This window comes from Strigops habroptila, chromosome 10, assembly GCF_004027225.2.
Source record: "Strigops habroptila isolate Jane chromosome 10, bStrHab1.2.pri, whole genome shotgun sequence".
NCBI lineage: Eukaryota > Metazoa > Chordata > Aves > Psittaciformes > Psittacidae > Strigops > Strigops habroptila.
In genome coordinates, this window is record NC_046359.1 from 663,891 (window position 1) to 681,271 (window position 17,381).

Below are 17,381 nucleotides of genomic sequence, written 5' to 3' on the forward strand. Positions count from 1 at the left end.
GGAAAGTGCTCCTGGACCATATCAGGGTATAGGGAGGGCCCTATGCAGAAGGTTTCCAGAGCTATACAGAGAAAAGCCAATATCAGGAAGAGAGAGGAAAGGGGTTATTTGCATGACTGATTCAATGATGCCAAAATCGCTCTATTCTAGATTTTGCACACATCTGTGGTGATGTGGTGGCTGGCGAGCAGTGGTGCAATTGCCTCCTGAGCTCTGTTCTCCAAGGGCAGTTGTCCCTGATTTTCACTTCCTACCCTTTGTGATTTCCTTCATTGGCCTTCATTGGCCTTCAATGTTCAAATTCATTTGGTGTGATGCAGTGCTAGCATTAGATCCCACCTGAAGCCAGAACTATGCCAGATGTGCCTACTGTGGTCTGCCTTTAATAACACTTTGCTTCTATATGTAATGCCTTCAGCCCTCAAAGATGCTCACGAACAATATATTTATACTCTCGGTTAACCGCAAATGTCTTGGGAGCTAGCCTGAAAGCTTACCTTTGACTGTACATAGAAGAAATTTTGTCAAGGTCAACGAGTTGTTGGAGTTTTTTTCCCCTTTGTCGTCAGGCCATCCAGGAAATGAGTGAACTGAACTGTGCAGCCCAGCCAAAAACAAAAACACATAATGCAGGAAAATAAAGTTCCACTGAGTTCATTCTTCATTTGCATAACATTTCTTGGTTGGGCTTATGTGAAACAGCCAATTATGCAATTCTTTTCACCGGCCTTCCTCTCTTAGTTTCTCTTTGCTTCCATTTGTGGTGTTTTGATAAAGCCACTTGTTTTCCCTTTCAAATCACCAACCATTTCCCATCTTGTCCTTTAAATTTTTTCCCTTGGCAGCACCACATGCTTTTCTCATGTCGTCTGAAGCTTCAGAGACAGAGGACAAAACCTCAAGGAATATCTCCTTTAGTGGGAAAACAGAGGAGTTTTCAGCCTTACTTTTTTTCTCTCTGTAGTTGTTTAGCAATACTTTAGATGCCTGTGACAAGTGGGCTACTCTGTATTTTCAAGCAGTTTCCAAGGTCTACTTGCAAATTTGAGGTTCCCTTTGATCTGCAGTGACCATAGATAGGATAAGTAGCACATGGAGGACTCATCTGTTCTTTTATATGTTGCTTAACCTTATGCTTAACTAAGTAATCGCTGTCTTTGGAAAGTTGGCAATCTTAGGAGACTCCTGGGAATGCAATTGCTGGTGTCTATTTTCTTCCTTGAATTCCAGGCCTCGAGTTTGTCTAAAGAGGAAGTGGAAGGGTGACATTTGTGACATTTTGCTTTGGGAACAAAAGAAAATAAAAGTATTTGTCTCCCTGAAATGTGTCTGCTGCATATGAACAGCCTGTTCAGCCTGGCATGTGAGGGTAGTACCATGGCTGTCTCCACAGTAGTGATGAATTATGCCACAAGGAAGGCAGCATGAGCATAAGGGCTGCAATTCTGACTGAGCCTTACATAGGCAGTGTAAAGCAGCAGCTCGGTTGTGTCGTGATCTGGCACTGCATGACCATGTATGATCTTGGCAAAGCCCAGCCCAAATACAAGTCTACCTGTACCAAATGTAAGCATAGTAGAGGTGATTTAAAACTATCAGACCAACAGTTGCTCATTAATCAATGTAAACAGATTTGGAAGGAGCCAAGGTAGCTAAGCAGCAAGTCCTCGTTATAGCTCTTTTTATCTAAGTAGTTCATTTTCATAGTTCATTTTAGTTGATAGTACATTAATCTTTATAGTTCATTTTATGCAAATGAACTAATTGAAAGGGAAGTTGAGGTGAACCGTTCAGCCACATGAAGGGATCTTCCCCAGGGTGTTGCATTAGTCTCATGTCGGCTGTCCTCTGGGACAGGTCAGTTCTGTAACACCTTGGGGTTTGCGCACTTCCTTTACCTTATGTCTGCCTTGTGATAGTGCTTTGCTAAGCAGCCTTTGCCGTCTGTAGCTCCAGATGGTTGCAACCAGCTAGGCTGATACCATTCCATCCATTGGCTGACTTTGGTTAAGGGACAGATGGCACGTCCTCTCTTTTCTTATCTTTACCTCCTTGGCAAAGTCTATTGTTTTATTCTGCTCCACACAAAAATCAAAGATCAAAACATGACAGCTCTGTTGTATTCCATGATGTGATAAGGTTCAACCTAATCCTGGGTGATTTTTCTTGCTGTAAGACTTCCTTGGAAAAAAGCACTATCAGTCTTGCTCTTCATGCGTCCGAGAATATGTTTTTATGTCCCAGTTGGTCTTAGCAGGTTCTCAGAGACCCACTGTGATAATACATGACTTCTAGGAAGCCTATAGAGAAGAGGATACTTTGCTTCCATTTTCCCTGCTGTTCAGCTATTCGTATCTTGGCACTTACGTGTCAGCAGATGCGTAAAGAGCTGTGCTGTGCCAATGCCAAGACTGGCCCAGCAGCAAGACTTCTTGTGGGATACTTTACACTTGCAATGTTTTTCAGACTGTCCATCATATCTCCTTTTTTTTTCATCCTAGCCTCTGTGCTCTAGTCAAATAGTCCAAGCTTATTCTGAGCGGGCACCAATAGCTATCATAGCAGATGGACAAGTGTGTTGGAAACCAAGAAACTATGTACTGTATGCACACGGAGGGAACAGTGTACTAGTTCAGGTCATTCACATAACTGGCTGGCCAAAGTCTACATGTCTGTGGTTAGAACAAGGTGCCATTGATAAACTGCAACCTCAGTTTTAACTTTCCAGTCAGAAGCATATGAAACAACTTATGCCTACACTGTCACACACACTAGTAATTTGCTGACCTTGCTATGCTCACCTCATATTTCTTGCACTTTCTTTTACTGACCCCCCAAATTAGCCATAAGATGGCTAATGGGTCACATCAGTTTAAGTGTAACTGAATACTTCCCTGCTGATCTCAGTGAAAGTCCTATCTGTTGCTTCTCAATTTTTAAATTTGGACTTGTCGCTACCATGTAAAAATCCCTTGAAAATGGTCATTGAAAAGCTCCTGGCCCAAGTACTGGGTATTACTGATCTAAACAATAAGCCTTTTATTACTAGAAAACTATGACTCAAACTCAAGGTAAGAAAGCAACTGAGTTTTAATTAGAAGATTGCTTACTTTGTTTTTTCCCCAGCTAAGGTAAGCTGAAACTACTATTTCTGTAAATTTTTGAGGTTTTATGTTGTCTTTGCTTTTCAGATATCAGGGTCTTTATTTAAAGAATTTGTGCACACTTTGGCAAAAATTTAACCTAGTGCAAACTTTATCTGGGATGTGTGTCCTGTCCTCAGTCTAGAGAAAATAATGGTCTTTCTCTGAGCTCCTGGTAAATAGTCTCTGACAAGAACCAAGCCAAATTTCATACTGACAAATGAGCAGGATACTAGATCTCTTTTCTGTGGATCCCAGTCCATGAATTGTTTGCAGAGTAGTTGTTAAAGGGTTAAAGGTTTTGGTTTTAAGCAATGCTATTTTGATGTCTGACATGACAAAGTGCAAAGATGAGTTTATAGGCTTCTGTTCAGAGATAAATGTTTCATGTTTATATGTTCTATGAATTCCGAGTGATATTTGACCTGATTCTCCATTTGGTTTTTTGTCCTGTAAGTGGTGAAGTATTACTTATGTGCCACATCTGCTACGAAAGTATACTGCTCAGTTGTAATTTGGCCATAGGCTTGTAAGTCCAAAAATGAGATTTTTTCCAGTCTGAAAGACAAAAAAAAAAAGAAAAAAAGAAGAAAAGTTAAAACTCCTGTCAATGCAAAGAATAACCCAGATTCACACTGTTGATTAAAGCAGGATTCGGTCAAAGAACAATAATGTTTGTGTCTGTCCATAGATCATTAGCTAAATGCCCCATTTTGCTATCTAAAATTTTGTTAAAATGTTATTAAAATGTATGCTAATTGGTCAGAAGCGTGTATTTTGAAATGTGTTGTCTTTCCTTATTTTTCCTTCTTAGTTTGTTGTGACGATGTTTTGGAGCATCTATATCTATGACAGGGAACTGGTTTACCCAAAGCTGCTCGATAATTTTATACCAGCATGGCTAAATCATGGAATGGTGAGTAAAGTAATACAAACACTTCCTGCCATTAACAAAAGTGTAAGAAGACACTGATTTCCCTGTGCATGACTCTGTGTACACTTACAGCTAATCCCCTCCGAAGTGATTAAGGAACATTGTTTGCAAGCAGTAACATCTTTTCTTCTTTGACTCCTTGAGTCATATTTGAATCGCTGTTAGGAACATGTGTTTCCTACATCCCAGGCTGGTTGTGGGGATCGGCTGATTTCTGTGATAAGGTACTTTTGTCAGAGCAGTGTCACCCTGGTCCTGAAGAAATTTAATCAAAAGAGACTCTTCCACAAAACAGAAGTTCCTACTTCAACAAATCTTGCTCTAAAAGGACAGAAACACTTAATTGAATGGCTCTTTACCATTCTACCGAAGTGGAATTTGTAATGAAAACCTTTCGGTTAAAATGCTTTTTCAGAAAATCTCCCTATGCTTTTTGGACTTGTATGTTTTTAGAAAAACAATTAAATAATTACTCATTTCTCAAGCACACCAAACTTGTATAGCAGAACCTGTATCTGAGTATTTTTAATAATGTTGTACTATGTGCATCAGCACAAAGTTTCAAAATTGCTGAGTTGGTAATCATAAAAGTAGTTTCTTGAGAATAAACCTGACCTTTTTATCCCTCTCTGGTATGACAAGTCGAACATTCTTTCTCTCGACTATATGTCTACATACTAAGGGAAAGAAGGCCACACTTTGCCATCAAGCGCTTACTGTTGTTTATGCAGCATTTGGAGCTGAAAAGCATCATGTTTGCTTCTGTAGTTGCATATGTGAAAAATGTTTCATTATTACTTTGTTTTCCACATCAAGGCATGGCAAACCATTTGGCACTGCTGTTCTTCAGTAGATGACAGCAGAGCTCATCCTTCAGGGCGTGGATACTGTATCACCACAGCAGACTAAGATTTGTCCACTGCTGCTGGGCTTGATAAATTGGTCCTTTGTGGTGCGGGGCAGATGGCATTGCTATTTGTTTATTCCTTGTGTGTTAAAGAAGCAGTATGAGAGTTACTACTGACAAGAGGAGCGTCAGCTTCTGCTAGATATTGTACTGGTTTACAAGGTTTTGAAAGGAGCAGCATTATATTATGTGTGTGTAGAGCTGAGGAAAAGGCCTAACGACTCCTGCTGCGTTTGTTCAGACTGTCCTCCCTGGGGTTTTGAGGTTACAAACTGAACACTTGCAAACAGTGCCAAGCCATGCATACATTGATTTTTACCCCACACCACATCAGTGCCAGCTCTGATGACATTTCTTCCAGGTGACATTCCACATACTGAAAGTGCCTAACCTATAACATTTTTCATGAATGTACACTGTGAAGCAGTTGACAACAAACAGCCCTATGCATTCAGGAAGTCTCCTCTGTGCCATAACTGAAAGGCAATTCAAGCTCAGGTTGCTCTGTAGAAATGTATACTTACTGAAATATTTGAAGAGGGCTTTTGTTTGGGACTTTTTGACATAATAGAGTTTGCTGAAATGAATTGTGTGCAAGCATCTTAGACTTTTTTTTCAACTTGAAATATTGTAGAAGGCATTTTTGAAAGTCTTTTGTAAAGGAACTGTTTGCTGTGTCAGTCTCCCTTTATCCAAGTGTTCCTTTACCTCAGTCACTCAGAGGAAGTTTACGGCTGTTGGGCTTTTCAGGACCTTTCGGTCTAATTCTTTCTGATGTTTTAGCCATCGTTTTGTCCTTACCAGTTTTCATACTTATTAATTCTGATGCATTGCCTATTGTAATATGAAGGGGTTCTTAAACTACCTTGAGGATGCTAGCATCTCACTTAGTAGTAGTTACAATTTTGATTTGGCAGATTTTAGAGAATATGATAGAGGTCCCCTTGGTGAAAGGGTGGGACCTCTGGGAATACAGTTCTAGAAAAGTCCGGATCCTGACTGCTGTTTTCTGTTGAATAAACATTGATTCCTATTTTTCCCTGCACATTTTGACAGCAGCTGTGCACGTTCGGTGGTGATTTCTCAGAATGCAAGGGTGGCTGTGCTGGAGCCTAACCTAGTAAAACAAAACTCACACAAGAGATTCATCACCCTTGTCAGAGTGAAATCTATCAGTGAGAGGCGGGTCCTTTTGCTTCTGCAGCATTGCTGATGAATCCCTCTTCTCTGTGAGCTTCCCCTGCAGTGCCTGGTTCAGCTCCTAAGGATCTGAGTTCAAGTGCTACTTCACCTGTGAACCTTTTGTCCAGTTGTTTTCACAGCAGTTTCCCTAAAAATGTATTTACCACCAAAAAAGCCACAGAAAAGTGGAAAATTTAAACTGTACATTTTCCACAGTAAAAAAAATGCCCTTCTTTTACTGAAAAGTCGTATTTTAAAAAGTTCCTGACAGATGTATTATGGCCAGCTGTAACAACTTGCTCAACTGTCAACGTCAGTCTGCAAAATCCACATGTAGAAAAGGAATGAAAAGTCCTGAAATCTAGCTGTAATAATAGCAATCATATTTCCATTAGTAATAGGGGCATGTGTCAAAATATTTGGGAGTATTCATACTTCAGAAGCATTTCAAGGTGGCTGTCTAGAAGGCCGTACGGAGAAGTTGTTTGAAGGGTTGGTGCAGTTCAGTGCATTAGCTTAAGCAGAAGTGGTTTGGACAGCAGTGTCTGCTGCTTTGTAAGGTTACAATAATCAGTTCTCATTCCCCATTTCCTTCTCACCCTTTTCCATCCCTTTTCTGCAGTTACGATCTTATCTATAGTTAAAAACCCCCGTTTTCTTGAATGCGTAAGAATGTCTTGCCAATACTCTGAGATATCATTCTTTCATAGCAACACTTTTTCAACATCTAAAAAATTCCTAGTTATAAAAAAAATTCTTCTCTATAAATGGAAAACATGAGGGAAATGAACCTCAGAGCTACACAATCCCATTACCAATTCAGTCTTAATATTGTTTATAAAGTTTTGTAGAAACAGAAAGAGGCTCATAATTGTGCACAAAGATAAAAGCCACAAACTGTTTGCCATAAAAGTGCATATAGTGTCAAGAACTGTATTTCTATTTTACATATATATATAGACACACACCCCCCATTATAGTTGAAGATATAATTCCTGTCTACAGAAATATCTGTGTAGTATGCAGTGCCTTGTGGTGCCAGATGGTATCTCATACGTACAGATTCATACACCTGTGAAAAGCATCACTAATAGAGTTGTACTGTGCCATAAAACTGATATATTTCATCATCTCGGTCAGTCAATTCATTCATAACCAACAGTATCACTATAGCTCGAGAAATGACGTGGGGAAATCAATGGCAGGGTTGCTGTCTATTTCAGTAGGGCAAGGATTTCATCTCTGTATATTGTATGAAGGAGCACATCTGAGTAGCTGAGGTTAAGCTTCTGTCGGTAGAAATAACTACCTTTCTAAAGAGAGCTGTTGAAGAAGAGGAATGTGTCTCAGCCTTGGCCTGTTTCTGAAGTGTTGAGTGCACTTCCTGTATTTATTAGTTATGCAGATGAATTCATCTTTGCTGGCTACAGGTTTAGTTGCCAAATTACTGAACTCTTCTATCAGAGATGTTGTTTATGTTCTTCATACTGTCCTGCACTTTGGATCCATATCAACTTGTCATTCCGCAGGCATATTTTCCATGGGAAATATTTGTCCCTATATTCTGATGGCTGTCTAGCTGATCTCTGTCAGTATTAGGAATTTTTAATTAAAGGCTACCCTTTAGTGTTTAAAACTAGTGTGTCATAGTAATAGGATTTTTATCAGATCATTCATTGCACCTTTCTGTGTTGGGACTGGACAGGATGATACATGGATTACATTTGTTTCCAGAAGTTATACTCTCTTCAATATTAGCACAGACTATAAAACTAGAGGTTGTCCCTACTTTAACCGATGCCCACATAAACAGATCTGTAGACTGAATTAATTTAAGCTTGAGCATTGCTGATTTTGAGCCAGGTTACATGGCAGGACTGCATGCAGTATCTGTCCAAGTTAGCATACCATTTCAGCAAGAGTCCTCCTTTGTTTTTCACAGACACTGTCCCAAATTCCTTTTAAAAATGTTAATCTTCTTTTGTTTGTGGCAAGGAAAGTAAAATACAGAGAGAGAAGTTACTTACCGAGGAGTTTAATGGCTTTGGAGGTCAGAAACAAAGCATTGTCTTCATATGAAAACTCCAGAGGAGAGGTCAGGGAAGGGGAAAGGGGAATACACTCTGCCTCTGTGGAGTTGGAAAATTGATTATTGTATGGGTTCTGTGCCACTACAATCTATATGAGCTCTTCCAGTTTTGTACTTTATTCTTTTCATGCTGCTTTTGGGAAACAAAGTCGTTCCTAGAAAGACATACCCTTTGTCCCTGCGTTCAAGAGAATGCATAAAAACTGGGGCAAATAGCAGACGAAGACAAGTTATGGAGAGGAAGGAGCCTGTCCAAGTGATACATCTCTACTTACTTCACAAGTTGGCTTGCTTTTCTTACTGCTGGTGGGTCAGCTGAAAAGCTCAGCTCACTGGAGAGTGGTATAGAGTCCCTCTGGCCATCTCTCCAATTGTTGTTCTTCCTGGCAGCCTTACCTTAGGTCCAGTGGCCTTGGCTTGTTTATTTCTTTGTTTTTCTGGTGGAAAGCACTTTTCCTTGATGAGTCGACAAACAGAAAAATAGAAAATCCCTGTAAAGATCAAAATTCCTAGTAACCTGACATATAAAGATTGGACGGTCCAAAACTGATGAGTTTTTTGACCAACCCGTCTCTCCGTCATTAGTTGGGTCAGTCGCTGCACAGTACTCGCTCTGCTGTACAAACAAGGAGATGTCCCTTCTGTCAGCGAAGTGTTTCCATCTAGCATGTTGCCCTAAAAATCCTTTTCAGAAGCGACTCATTTGAAACACTGCGTTATATTTCTTGTAGATGCTTTCCTAATACAGCAACATCCCATGTATGGGCTATTTTTGTACAATGTACTGTACCTTAGTAATGCCTCATGCTTATGTCTAGAAGATATGTACTCTTCTCTAAGATTTGTTTCTAAATCCAATATAAGGCTTTCAAGGGTATTCCAACTCAAGGGATGTTCTTAATTTATCGTATATTAGGGGTGAATGTTTTCGTATATTAGGGGTGAATAAAATCTTCAGTGCTCCAGGAACCACTTGTCATAACTTGAAAAGTTTTTTGATAAAAATCAGGGAAAATTTGTAATTTAACTTCCTACAGAATACCCACTCCTAGATGGCTATTATTTAAACATCTGTCTGATGGAGAGAATGGCAACTAAAGCTGACTGCCTGGGGGCTCAGAATATTTTCAAAACCCATGAAAATATTGTTGTTGGATTTGTACACTTATTGCATGTGCATGCTGCAGTTACATGGCTCTGTCTGGTACCTCTCCTCATTATCTACCAGTTCCGCCACGGGAGCATGAATGCAGTAGTACCAATTATCCCTCCGCTCTGGGGAGAAAAACAGCAGCAGCTTAGAAGATTTTCTGTTACTTATGTGAAGGGCTTGGAGATTGGTAGTGGATCAAAACCTCTGATAGCATAGCACCTGAAAACTGAGAGAGGCTGCTAGGCGAAGAAGACCGAATTATCTGAGTGACATCCTCTGGGAGCATTAGAAAAACTCCTTTACCTAATACAGTAACAGTACAATTACTGCTACAGTTTTCGTGTGGTAGGAAGCTGGCCTTAACCATGTTACGTATCTGCCAGAGGAGACTCATCAGGGTAAGGTGAAGACAGCTTTCTAACTTAATACAGGTCTGAATGTTCCTGATTATTAGCTATTTCCAGTAATCTGGAGAAAACATACACACAAGCTCCTCCTGGTACGAGCGAACCCAGTGCCTAGTAAAGAGGGACCTTTTCTAAAATATCTTTGAGTACTTAGTAACAGCTAAATAGGCAAGCCCTATTCTAGCCATCTGCATTGCAAATGAAAGTTCTGAGAACAGAAATCCCCAGATGAGATCTTTTTCTCATGTTTTGCCTTCTTCTGTTGACAAGGTCACGTAACTCGGTGTGTTAGCACAGAGGATGAGAGCATGTAGTGTCAACACCAGACCGCGGGAGTGACCAACAAAGCAGGGGAGAAGGGAAGAGAGTCAGACACGCAAAAAGGGAGGTAGGGAAAGATAGTTGGATGAGAGGAAAAGATGGCTGGGAGGAAAGGGAGGAACCAAAAAGTCAGCTGATGCTGGTCCAACTCTTACCTAAAAAAAGGAAAAAAAAAAGGCAAAACAGATGAGGTAAGTGAATGAAAAAAAGTGCCACAGAATAATGCAGACAAGCTGGAAGAGACTCAAAATGCTAAAGAGGACCTGGAGGAGGTGAAGGATGAGGAAAGGGGAAGTAAGGAGATAAGGAAAAGTAAGAAAGAAGAAGTGAAGAGTATGTTTTCTTACCATATTTCCATCACTTCTCTGGGAAGACGTCTCTGAAATCTATTAATTAGCAGGTTCGAGAGCAAGGAGATGGCTTACTGATGCTGCTGTGAGAGGAGGAGAATTGCTTATGTTCCTGTTGGATGTAGGTTTACAGGGTATGTAAAGTAATATTTGCACAGTGTCATGCCAGGAACTTAAAATCCTTGTAAAATGTTTAGGATTAAAACCACCTGCAACCATGCAACAGTATGAGGCCTGTGTTCATACAAATTGTGTCTGTGTCATATCTGTAGAATGGCATTGGTGTCTTTGCATCTCTGCCATTATTTTTACCTGACAATGCTGTGCATTATCTTGACTGACTGACCTCAAAACTTCAGTCCTGCTGTTGAAACCAGGTCTGTTCAGAGTGTGCCTTATTTTTTCATGTCAGCTGTGAAGTGTGAGTTGCATTGCATATTCAAATAGATGTGCTTCTTGCTGAGGGTGCTGGAAGATCACATATTTGAAGCACCAGAGGTAAGGAGGTGCACTGTCTGTATTTCAAACCACCCTGCTTTAACAAAGTTAGGTGTAACTTGGGAAGTAATAATTATGGTAGTAGTAATAATACTGATAAAAAAAAAAGCTCAAAGCCAGATTTTCAGCCGAAGTCGTTCATACAAATGTTTGGTAAAGTGATTACAGTGGGCACAAAACAAATGGTCAAATAAAATCCCCAAAAAGACATACAAAGGGAGCCTTTAGACTATCTGCCTTTCTCTGGGTGTGGAGTACATACTGAGCTGTGTTTGGTCCTGGACTGCTACGTCTGTTTGTTAAACCAGCAGTGGTGTGGGATGGAAACATACTTGGTTCATTCCCATGTTTCTGACAGTATTAGGAATGCCTGTTTTAAGATTAACTTTCTGTACAGCTCATACTGCTCACTGTAGTCACTGCTGGGGTCACGCACAACTCTTTTGTAGAGCTTAAGCTGGTACATTTCTGTGGCGCTAGTGCGCAATTTATCAGATACATGGTTTGCAGCTTATAAATGTAAATGAATGTTCAACTTTAAAACCAGTGCAAAATACATTAATAACTGGTACACATTTTTGATAAAAATCTATGTACCTTCCTCTCTTGTCTGTCAGTTAAATCAGACATTTGTTTTATCCTTTGGCATAACAGACTTGTGGTTGTTTCCTGATTTTTTTTTTTTTCCAGAGAACATAGGCAGATAGTAGAATCAATCAGTAAGTGATATATCATTATGATTAATGATGAGTATATTAAAATGGTGTCTTCTATGAAGAAAAGAGAAGTTTTCACTGGAAAAAAATAATGCACTACGGGGAGGATTGCTTATGTTGAAGAAGGTTTAATATGTCAGCTGCCAGCTACAGGATGTGTACTTTAAAGCGCCCTATATGCAAGTCATCCTAGAGGCGACCACTAGAAAAACTTTTGTGTCTTTAGCAGGCAATGCAAACACAGGGAAGGATGCAAATATCTCTTTGAAGTTACAGTAGTTTAATATGCATTTATTGTCTATCTTTGTGTGTGTAAGGGACTATGCCTTGTGATTACAGTAAAATGCAGTGTTACGTACCTTTCGACATGCTGGTTACCACTCATTCGCACTCAGATAAAAATCAGACTGTACATACAATAAAAGTAGGATTGTACTATATCGTACCCACTTTACTAAACTGTGCTGTTAGTATTCACACATGTGGCAAATATGACTTAATCAGACCACAAATATTTTGTAGCATTCCATGGTATCTCATTTATTTGTTTAATTTGCTGCTATAGCAACTGGATTCCATCCTTTTAGATTCTTTTTTCACAGACCTATGATCTACTTGGGTGAAGCTTGGCGGACAGCTTTTCCTTCAATTGAAGGCATATGCACTAACTCAGTGACCAGATTTTTACCTATTTATCATTGTTGGAAAGTGGGTTATTTCACATGGAAACAGTACCAGAAGAATCAGCAGACCTGATGAAGGGAGTCTAAGCCCAAAAGCTTATATGCTTTTTCCAGCCCTTGAAGTTGATGGAATAAAAAATATTACTTCTCCCTGTATCCTGAGATCATTATTGCTACAGGAAAACTAATACAGGGAAATATTTTGACATTATTTTTGTAACAAATTACCACTTTTTAAAAGTAACTTTTTTCTTTGTTAATTGCTGTCTTCTTACGTGCCTTTGTATTTGGAAACAAATATCATTTCTGCAGAAATCATTTCATATTCAGATGATTAATATGTTGAAGTAGTGCCACAGCACTAATGCTTTATACATGCTGATCAGCGGAAATCAAGGATTTGGGGACAACCTTGGGAATTACTTTTGCTCATGGTGGGCTATGAGCTTTGACATAACCTGGTATCTGCCCTGCCATTCAGTTCAATCGCCATATTTTTATTTTCCCACATAGATAAAAATAAGTAAAAACAGTGTCCATTTTTAGTAACTCCTCAAATACAAGAGACTCAAATTCAGGATGTAGCATGAAGGATGTTTTTGACAGATGTGTAAGCCGTTGCCATTAGTCATGCAGGTCTACTGTTAGCCCTTTTACTTTTGGACATTTACCAAAATCACCAAAGTCCCAGGCTGGTGCCCTACTCAGGAAAAGCAGTCACCTTTCAGAGATGTCTCTTTCTCTCAGAGAGACCGTAAGGATGACTAAGGTGACGCTTTTCCTCCCTCTGACACCGCAGTTATCTGAACAGGAAGAATCTCCAGCCATGGAGAAATAGCACAGGGCGTGGAGGTGTCTCAAAATGGCAAAAGGCAGACGAGTGGCCAATGTATGCTCTTACGTCTTCGTTGCGGTATTAACTGGTGCCCTTTAACTCTTCACAGCATGCTTTGTCTTCAAAACAAGTAACACTGCAGATTTGAAGTGCTGTTTAAACTCTGTTTTTAAATTCCCGTTTTATTCCTAGTCTTGAAAGAAATTATGAAATGTTCGATTGAAATAATTTTTTATAAGTCTTAATTAGCTAATGTCTGCATTTTGTGGGGTTTTGTAATGCTGGTTCAAAAACCAGTGCTAGCTGTTACTGGGCTTATAGCACTGTGCCAGATTCTGCTTATGAAGCGTCCCAGGCAGGGCAGCTACTGCGCCAACCCAGACTGCGTGTGCCGGTGCTCTGCTCTTCACCGTGCTGGGTCCTTGTTGGCTGCTGAGAGGCATTTGCCTTTCATGTGCCTCAGTTCCCATTCCTTCAGCTGGAATGAAAAGGTGAATTGCATTTTGCAAATTACTGTGAGGTTCATGGATGCAAATGCAAGTAACAGAGTTGATATTGCTGTGCATTCTTCTGCTTAACAGAAGTGACCTCCACATCAAATAATGACATTGCTTATGGTTATATACCAAATGTAGTGCTCCTGGTATCTCATAAAATACTCTAGGCTGACATGGTGCACGCTATAGAAAGTTCAAATATAATTAGAAAGGAAGTTCTCTATAAAAAATGCCTACAATATTCAAATTACATCCTTAAGTTTGTTTGCAACAGGAAGCAATTTTATTTGCATCATGGGATTTTTAGCTTTTTGTTCTGTTACTTCAAGCTTTACCAGCTCTCTCTAAACCCTATATGCAGGTTCCAACTTGCTGAGTCATTGCTATGTACATTTTTGCGGCTTCTTTTGCAAATACAGTATGTAATGTAGAAATTGTTTTATGAACTATTTATGGGACAGATGAAATATGTGTGTCAGTCTACTGAACTTTGTATTTTAAGGCACTTTTTAAAATGAATAAACGGGAAATGATATCATTTGCTATAAAGGAAACATCCATCAAAAATGTCTTTTTACCAATACACAGATTTACTGATGTTTCCATTAACGAACAAAATTGTGTTGGCTGCAAGTTGTTTAAAAATGCATACAGCTGCAAATCATTTTAGGAGGTGAATACATGTATTCTTAGATCTGAGACTAAGGTGGATGGCATTTTGGTCTTTGCTCCTGAAGCAGAGGAATAAAAGATGAAAAAGAAGAGGGAATTTGAAGGAGAAAGAAGTGCATGTGTTAGAAGCTAAGAGAAAAAGTGATAGCCTTAGAGGTTGTTAAGGAGGAGAAGACAGTGAGCAAAGTAGAGGAAACAAAATAAAGAGGTGATAATAGTAGTCAGCTGGAGAGAGCTATAGAACATGGAGGTGATAATTGTGTGTACTGTACATCACTGAGAAAAAGCTTGAAAAGGAAGTTTAAAGCACACGATGTATATTGAAAATAGGACCCTTCATTTATTCTAGACCCACCAACATGCGTAAATTTGTCTTCATTTGGTTTCTTGTGACCACTGTGCAAGATCACTCTTTGCAGACTGATTTTCCAACATTTTTGTCTATGCAGATGTCAGAAGAGTGCACTGCTTTGTACATTCATTGCCTCTAATAATCCCCAGCATTTCTGGATCTTTAGACCTCACAGTTGTCTGCCCGAGCACTATGCTTCTGTGAGACCCCCAGTTTTATTCTCCGTGACAGCAGTGTGGTGGGATTAGCCTATATATTATATATTTTGTAATATATATATTGTATACATATGTATAATATATTGTACAGTATGTATAATGTGTGCATATATACACTACATACAGTATATATATAGTAATGTATAAAAATATATGCTACTATTCATATGTTAATAATGATATTGGTACCTAGTACCATTTTAAAGAACTTCTCCTATAATTTTATTTAAGCCAAGCACTGTTGATACAGATAGATACAAAACATTTAGCCCTCCAATTTCTTTTTAGCCTATATGAACTGCATAGGTAAAGACTGGCAGAAGAGAGTTGTTATTTTCCCCCTGTTAGAGACTAGAAACTAAAACACGGAATTTGTGGTTTGCCCGAGGCTAGAGGCAGTTTGTTAAAGATCGAACTGCAAAATGAATCTGTGCTTGCTTCATTAGCCAGTGCTTTTATTAAGAAATGATCCTTTCTCTCCAAACCAGGCAAAGAGGAAAAATTCACAGTGAATGAACAAGCACTCACTTGGGTTTCAAACTCATGCTCTACTCAATTTTTGAATAGAGAGATGTTGCTCTAAGTCCTGCTTCACTTAGTTACACTAGGCGTTTCATTATTTTTGTTTTGTTTATATTACTGGAAGCACAGGTTCATCTCATTAACTGCTTTTGTGTTTGTATTTTCCTTTAGTATAGCAACTAGTGTCAACTTACTCCAAATAGTTTGATTTTGGGCGTACCTTTTCTCTGTAAGGAGAAAAATCCCTTAGGTTTCCACTCCTTCTCTGATGATGATTGATTTGAGAACAGAGGCTCTGACATGTAAACAGAAGGATGATTTAAGAGGTATGAACTTGGAAATTGAAAAGATGTCAAAGGAGAAAAGGTCCCTCTCATTTGCCCTCTCATTTGGAATTGTTTTTTCTTTTGTTGTCCAGGAATGCTGTTGGGACCTGAGAGGGGGGTGTTACCACTAATGAAAATCAAGGGAAGCTGAGAGTTTTGCTTGCAAATCTTTTAAAGATCTTTCAAAAGTCTCTCTTATGGGGCCAAAGTGATTTCAAAAGCTATGTCAAGAGTTACAATTGCAGGTATATGACAAGAGGAAATAAAAATACCTTAAGACAGAAAATAGCTTGTGCAAAAGTGTGTCGCTGAAAGTGAAGTGTAACTAGTGGCCATGAGGAGTTGTACTTTGTTTATTTTGACTGTGTGTTTACTAGACAAAAAAATTACACCAGAATGTGCAGTGGCACGATGTAGAGGCCTGCATCCACTTTGGGAAGTACCTTTCTTCAGGCAAGAATTCAGTGTTTACCGGCTCTGTCTCAAATCTGAACTCTGCAGCTTAACTGGCAATAACACAAATATTCACAGCTGTATAAAAAATGTTATTTGGTTCACAACAGTAGCCATGGTTACCTGCATACTTTCATTGCCTGATTCATGTGTAATTCTTTTTTTTTCCCTGGAAATATCGTTACCATGTAATATAATACTGTACAGCCTCATGGTAGGTTTTACAGTGTGAGGAAGAACATTTTGTGGTAAACCTGAAAGCCTATTCTATCAGATTGGCTTGTACATGGAAAATCCCACCTATACATTGCTAGGCGAGTCTGAACACTCTTGTGGCTGCAATTTCAAAATCTAAATAGGAATATGTAAAATTCTTTGGCATTAAAAAGTCCCTGACAGTGTTCTAACTGCACAACATTTAAATAGAACTAGCCCATGCTTGGTCCCGTCACAGGTGACACGGACCAGGCAGTTCCTGTCAGTACAGGTTAGAACAGCAAATTATTCTCATTTACTCCTGCAGTAAATGCCAAGGCCCAGCAATCCAGCGGTATCAGAAGGGTAGAAAAGTGCTAAGAGTTTACTCCTTTCCCCTTTCTTTTGTCTATCTAACTCGGTGAACTCAATGCAGATATGATGTGCTTGGGAATCCAGTATTTTCATTATGTTCGTGGAAACCAGTCTCTTCAGTATTACTGCAGCAGAATTCTCAACCATATTCTAACCTTTACTAAGAAAATAAAACAGTAGTTAATCCTTCCAGATAACTCAGGTCACTTTGCGAACAAATGAATTAAACTTTACGAGAATATTAAAGGCAGTTTACTTAGGCTTATATATTCTTTTTGTAATTGAGAGGTGTGGCATTCATTCTGTAGGAATAAAATCACCTATCTCCATATAAATTACAGCAGCAAAAGGAATAAAGGATATTTGCTTCTTTAATCTGGCAAATTTATCTGAATGCTTTCAGTATAAGGTTCCTTACTGCTGTTGCTATTGTTGTAGAGAAAACTGACTGGACTAAACATAAAAATGGCATTGAAAGATCATGTTCCTGGACAAGTTTATGTGAACAGTGAAATCTAAGAGTTTTATAGGTATTGCATAGAGATTGAACCAA

The 17,381-nt window shown here is 39.1% G+C and overlaps 1 protein-coding gene across 2 annotated transcripts in view; it reads left to right on the top strand.

Annotated features, from left to right (window-relative positions):
* Window positions 1-17,381, top strand: part of AIG1 (androgen induced 1) — a 125,731-nt gene that overhangs the window by 42,209 nt on the left and 66,141 nt on the right. For both annotated transcript variants that reach the window (XM_030498947.1, XM_030498948.1), the window contains exon 3: window positions 3,958-4,059. In XM_030498947.1, coding sequence (XP_030354807.1) covers window positions 3,958-4,059 — 102 coding nt within the window. The remainder of the gene's footprint in view (window positions 1-3,957; window positions 4,060-17,381) is intronic.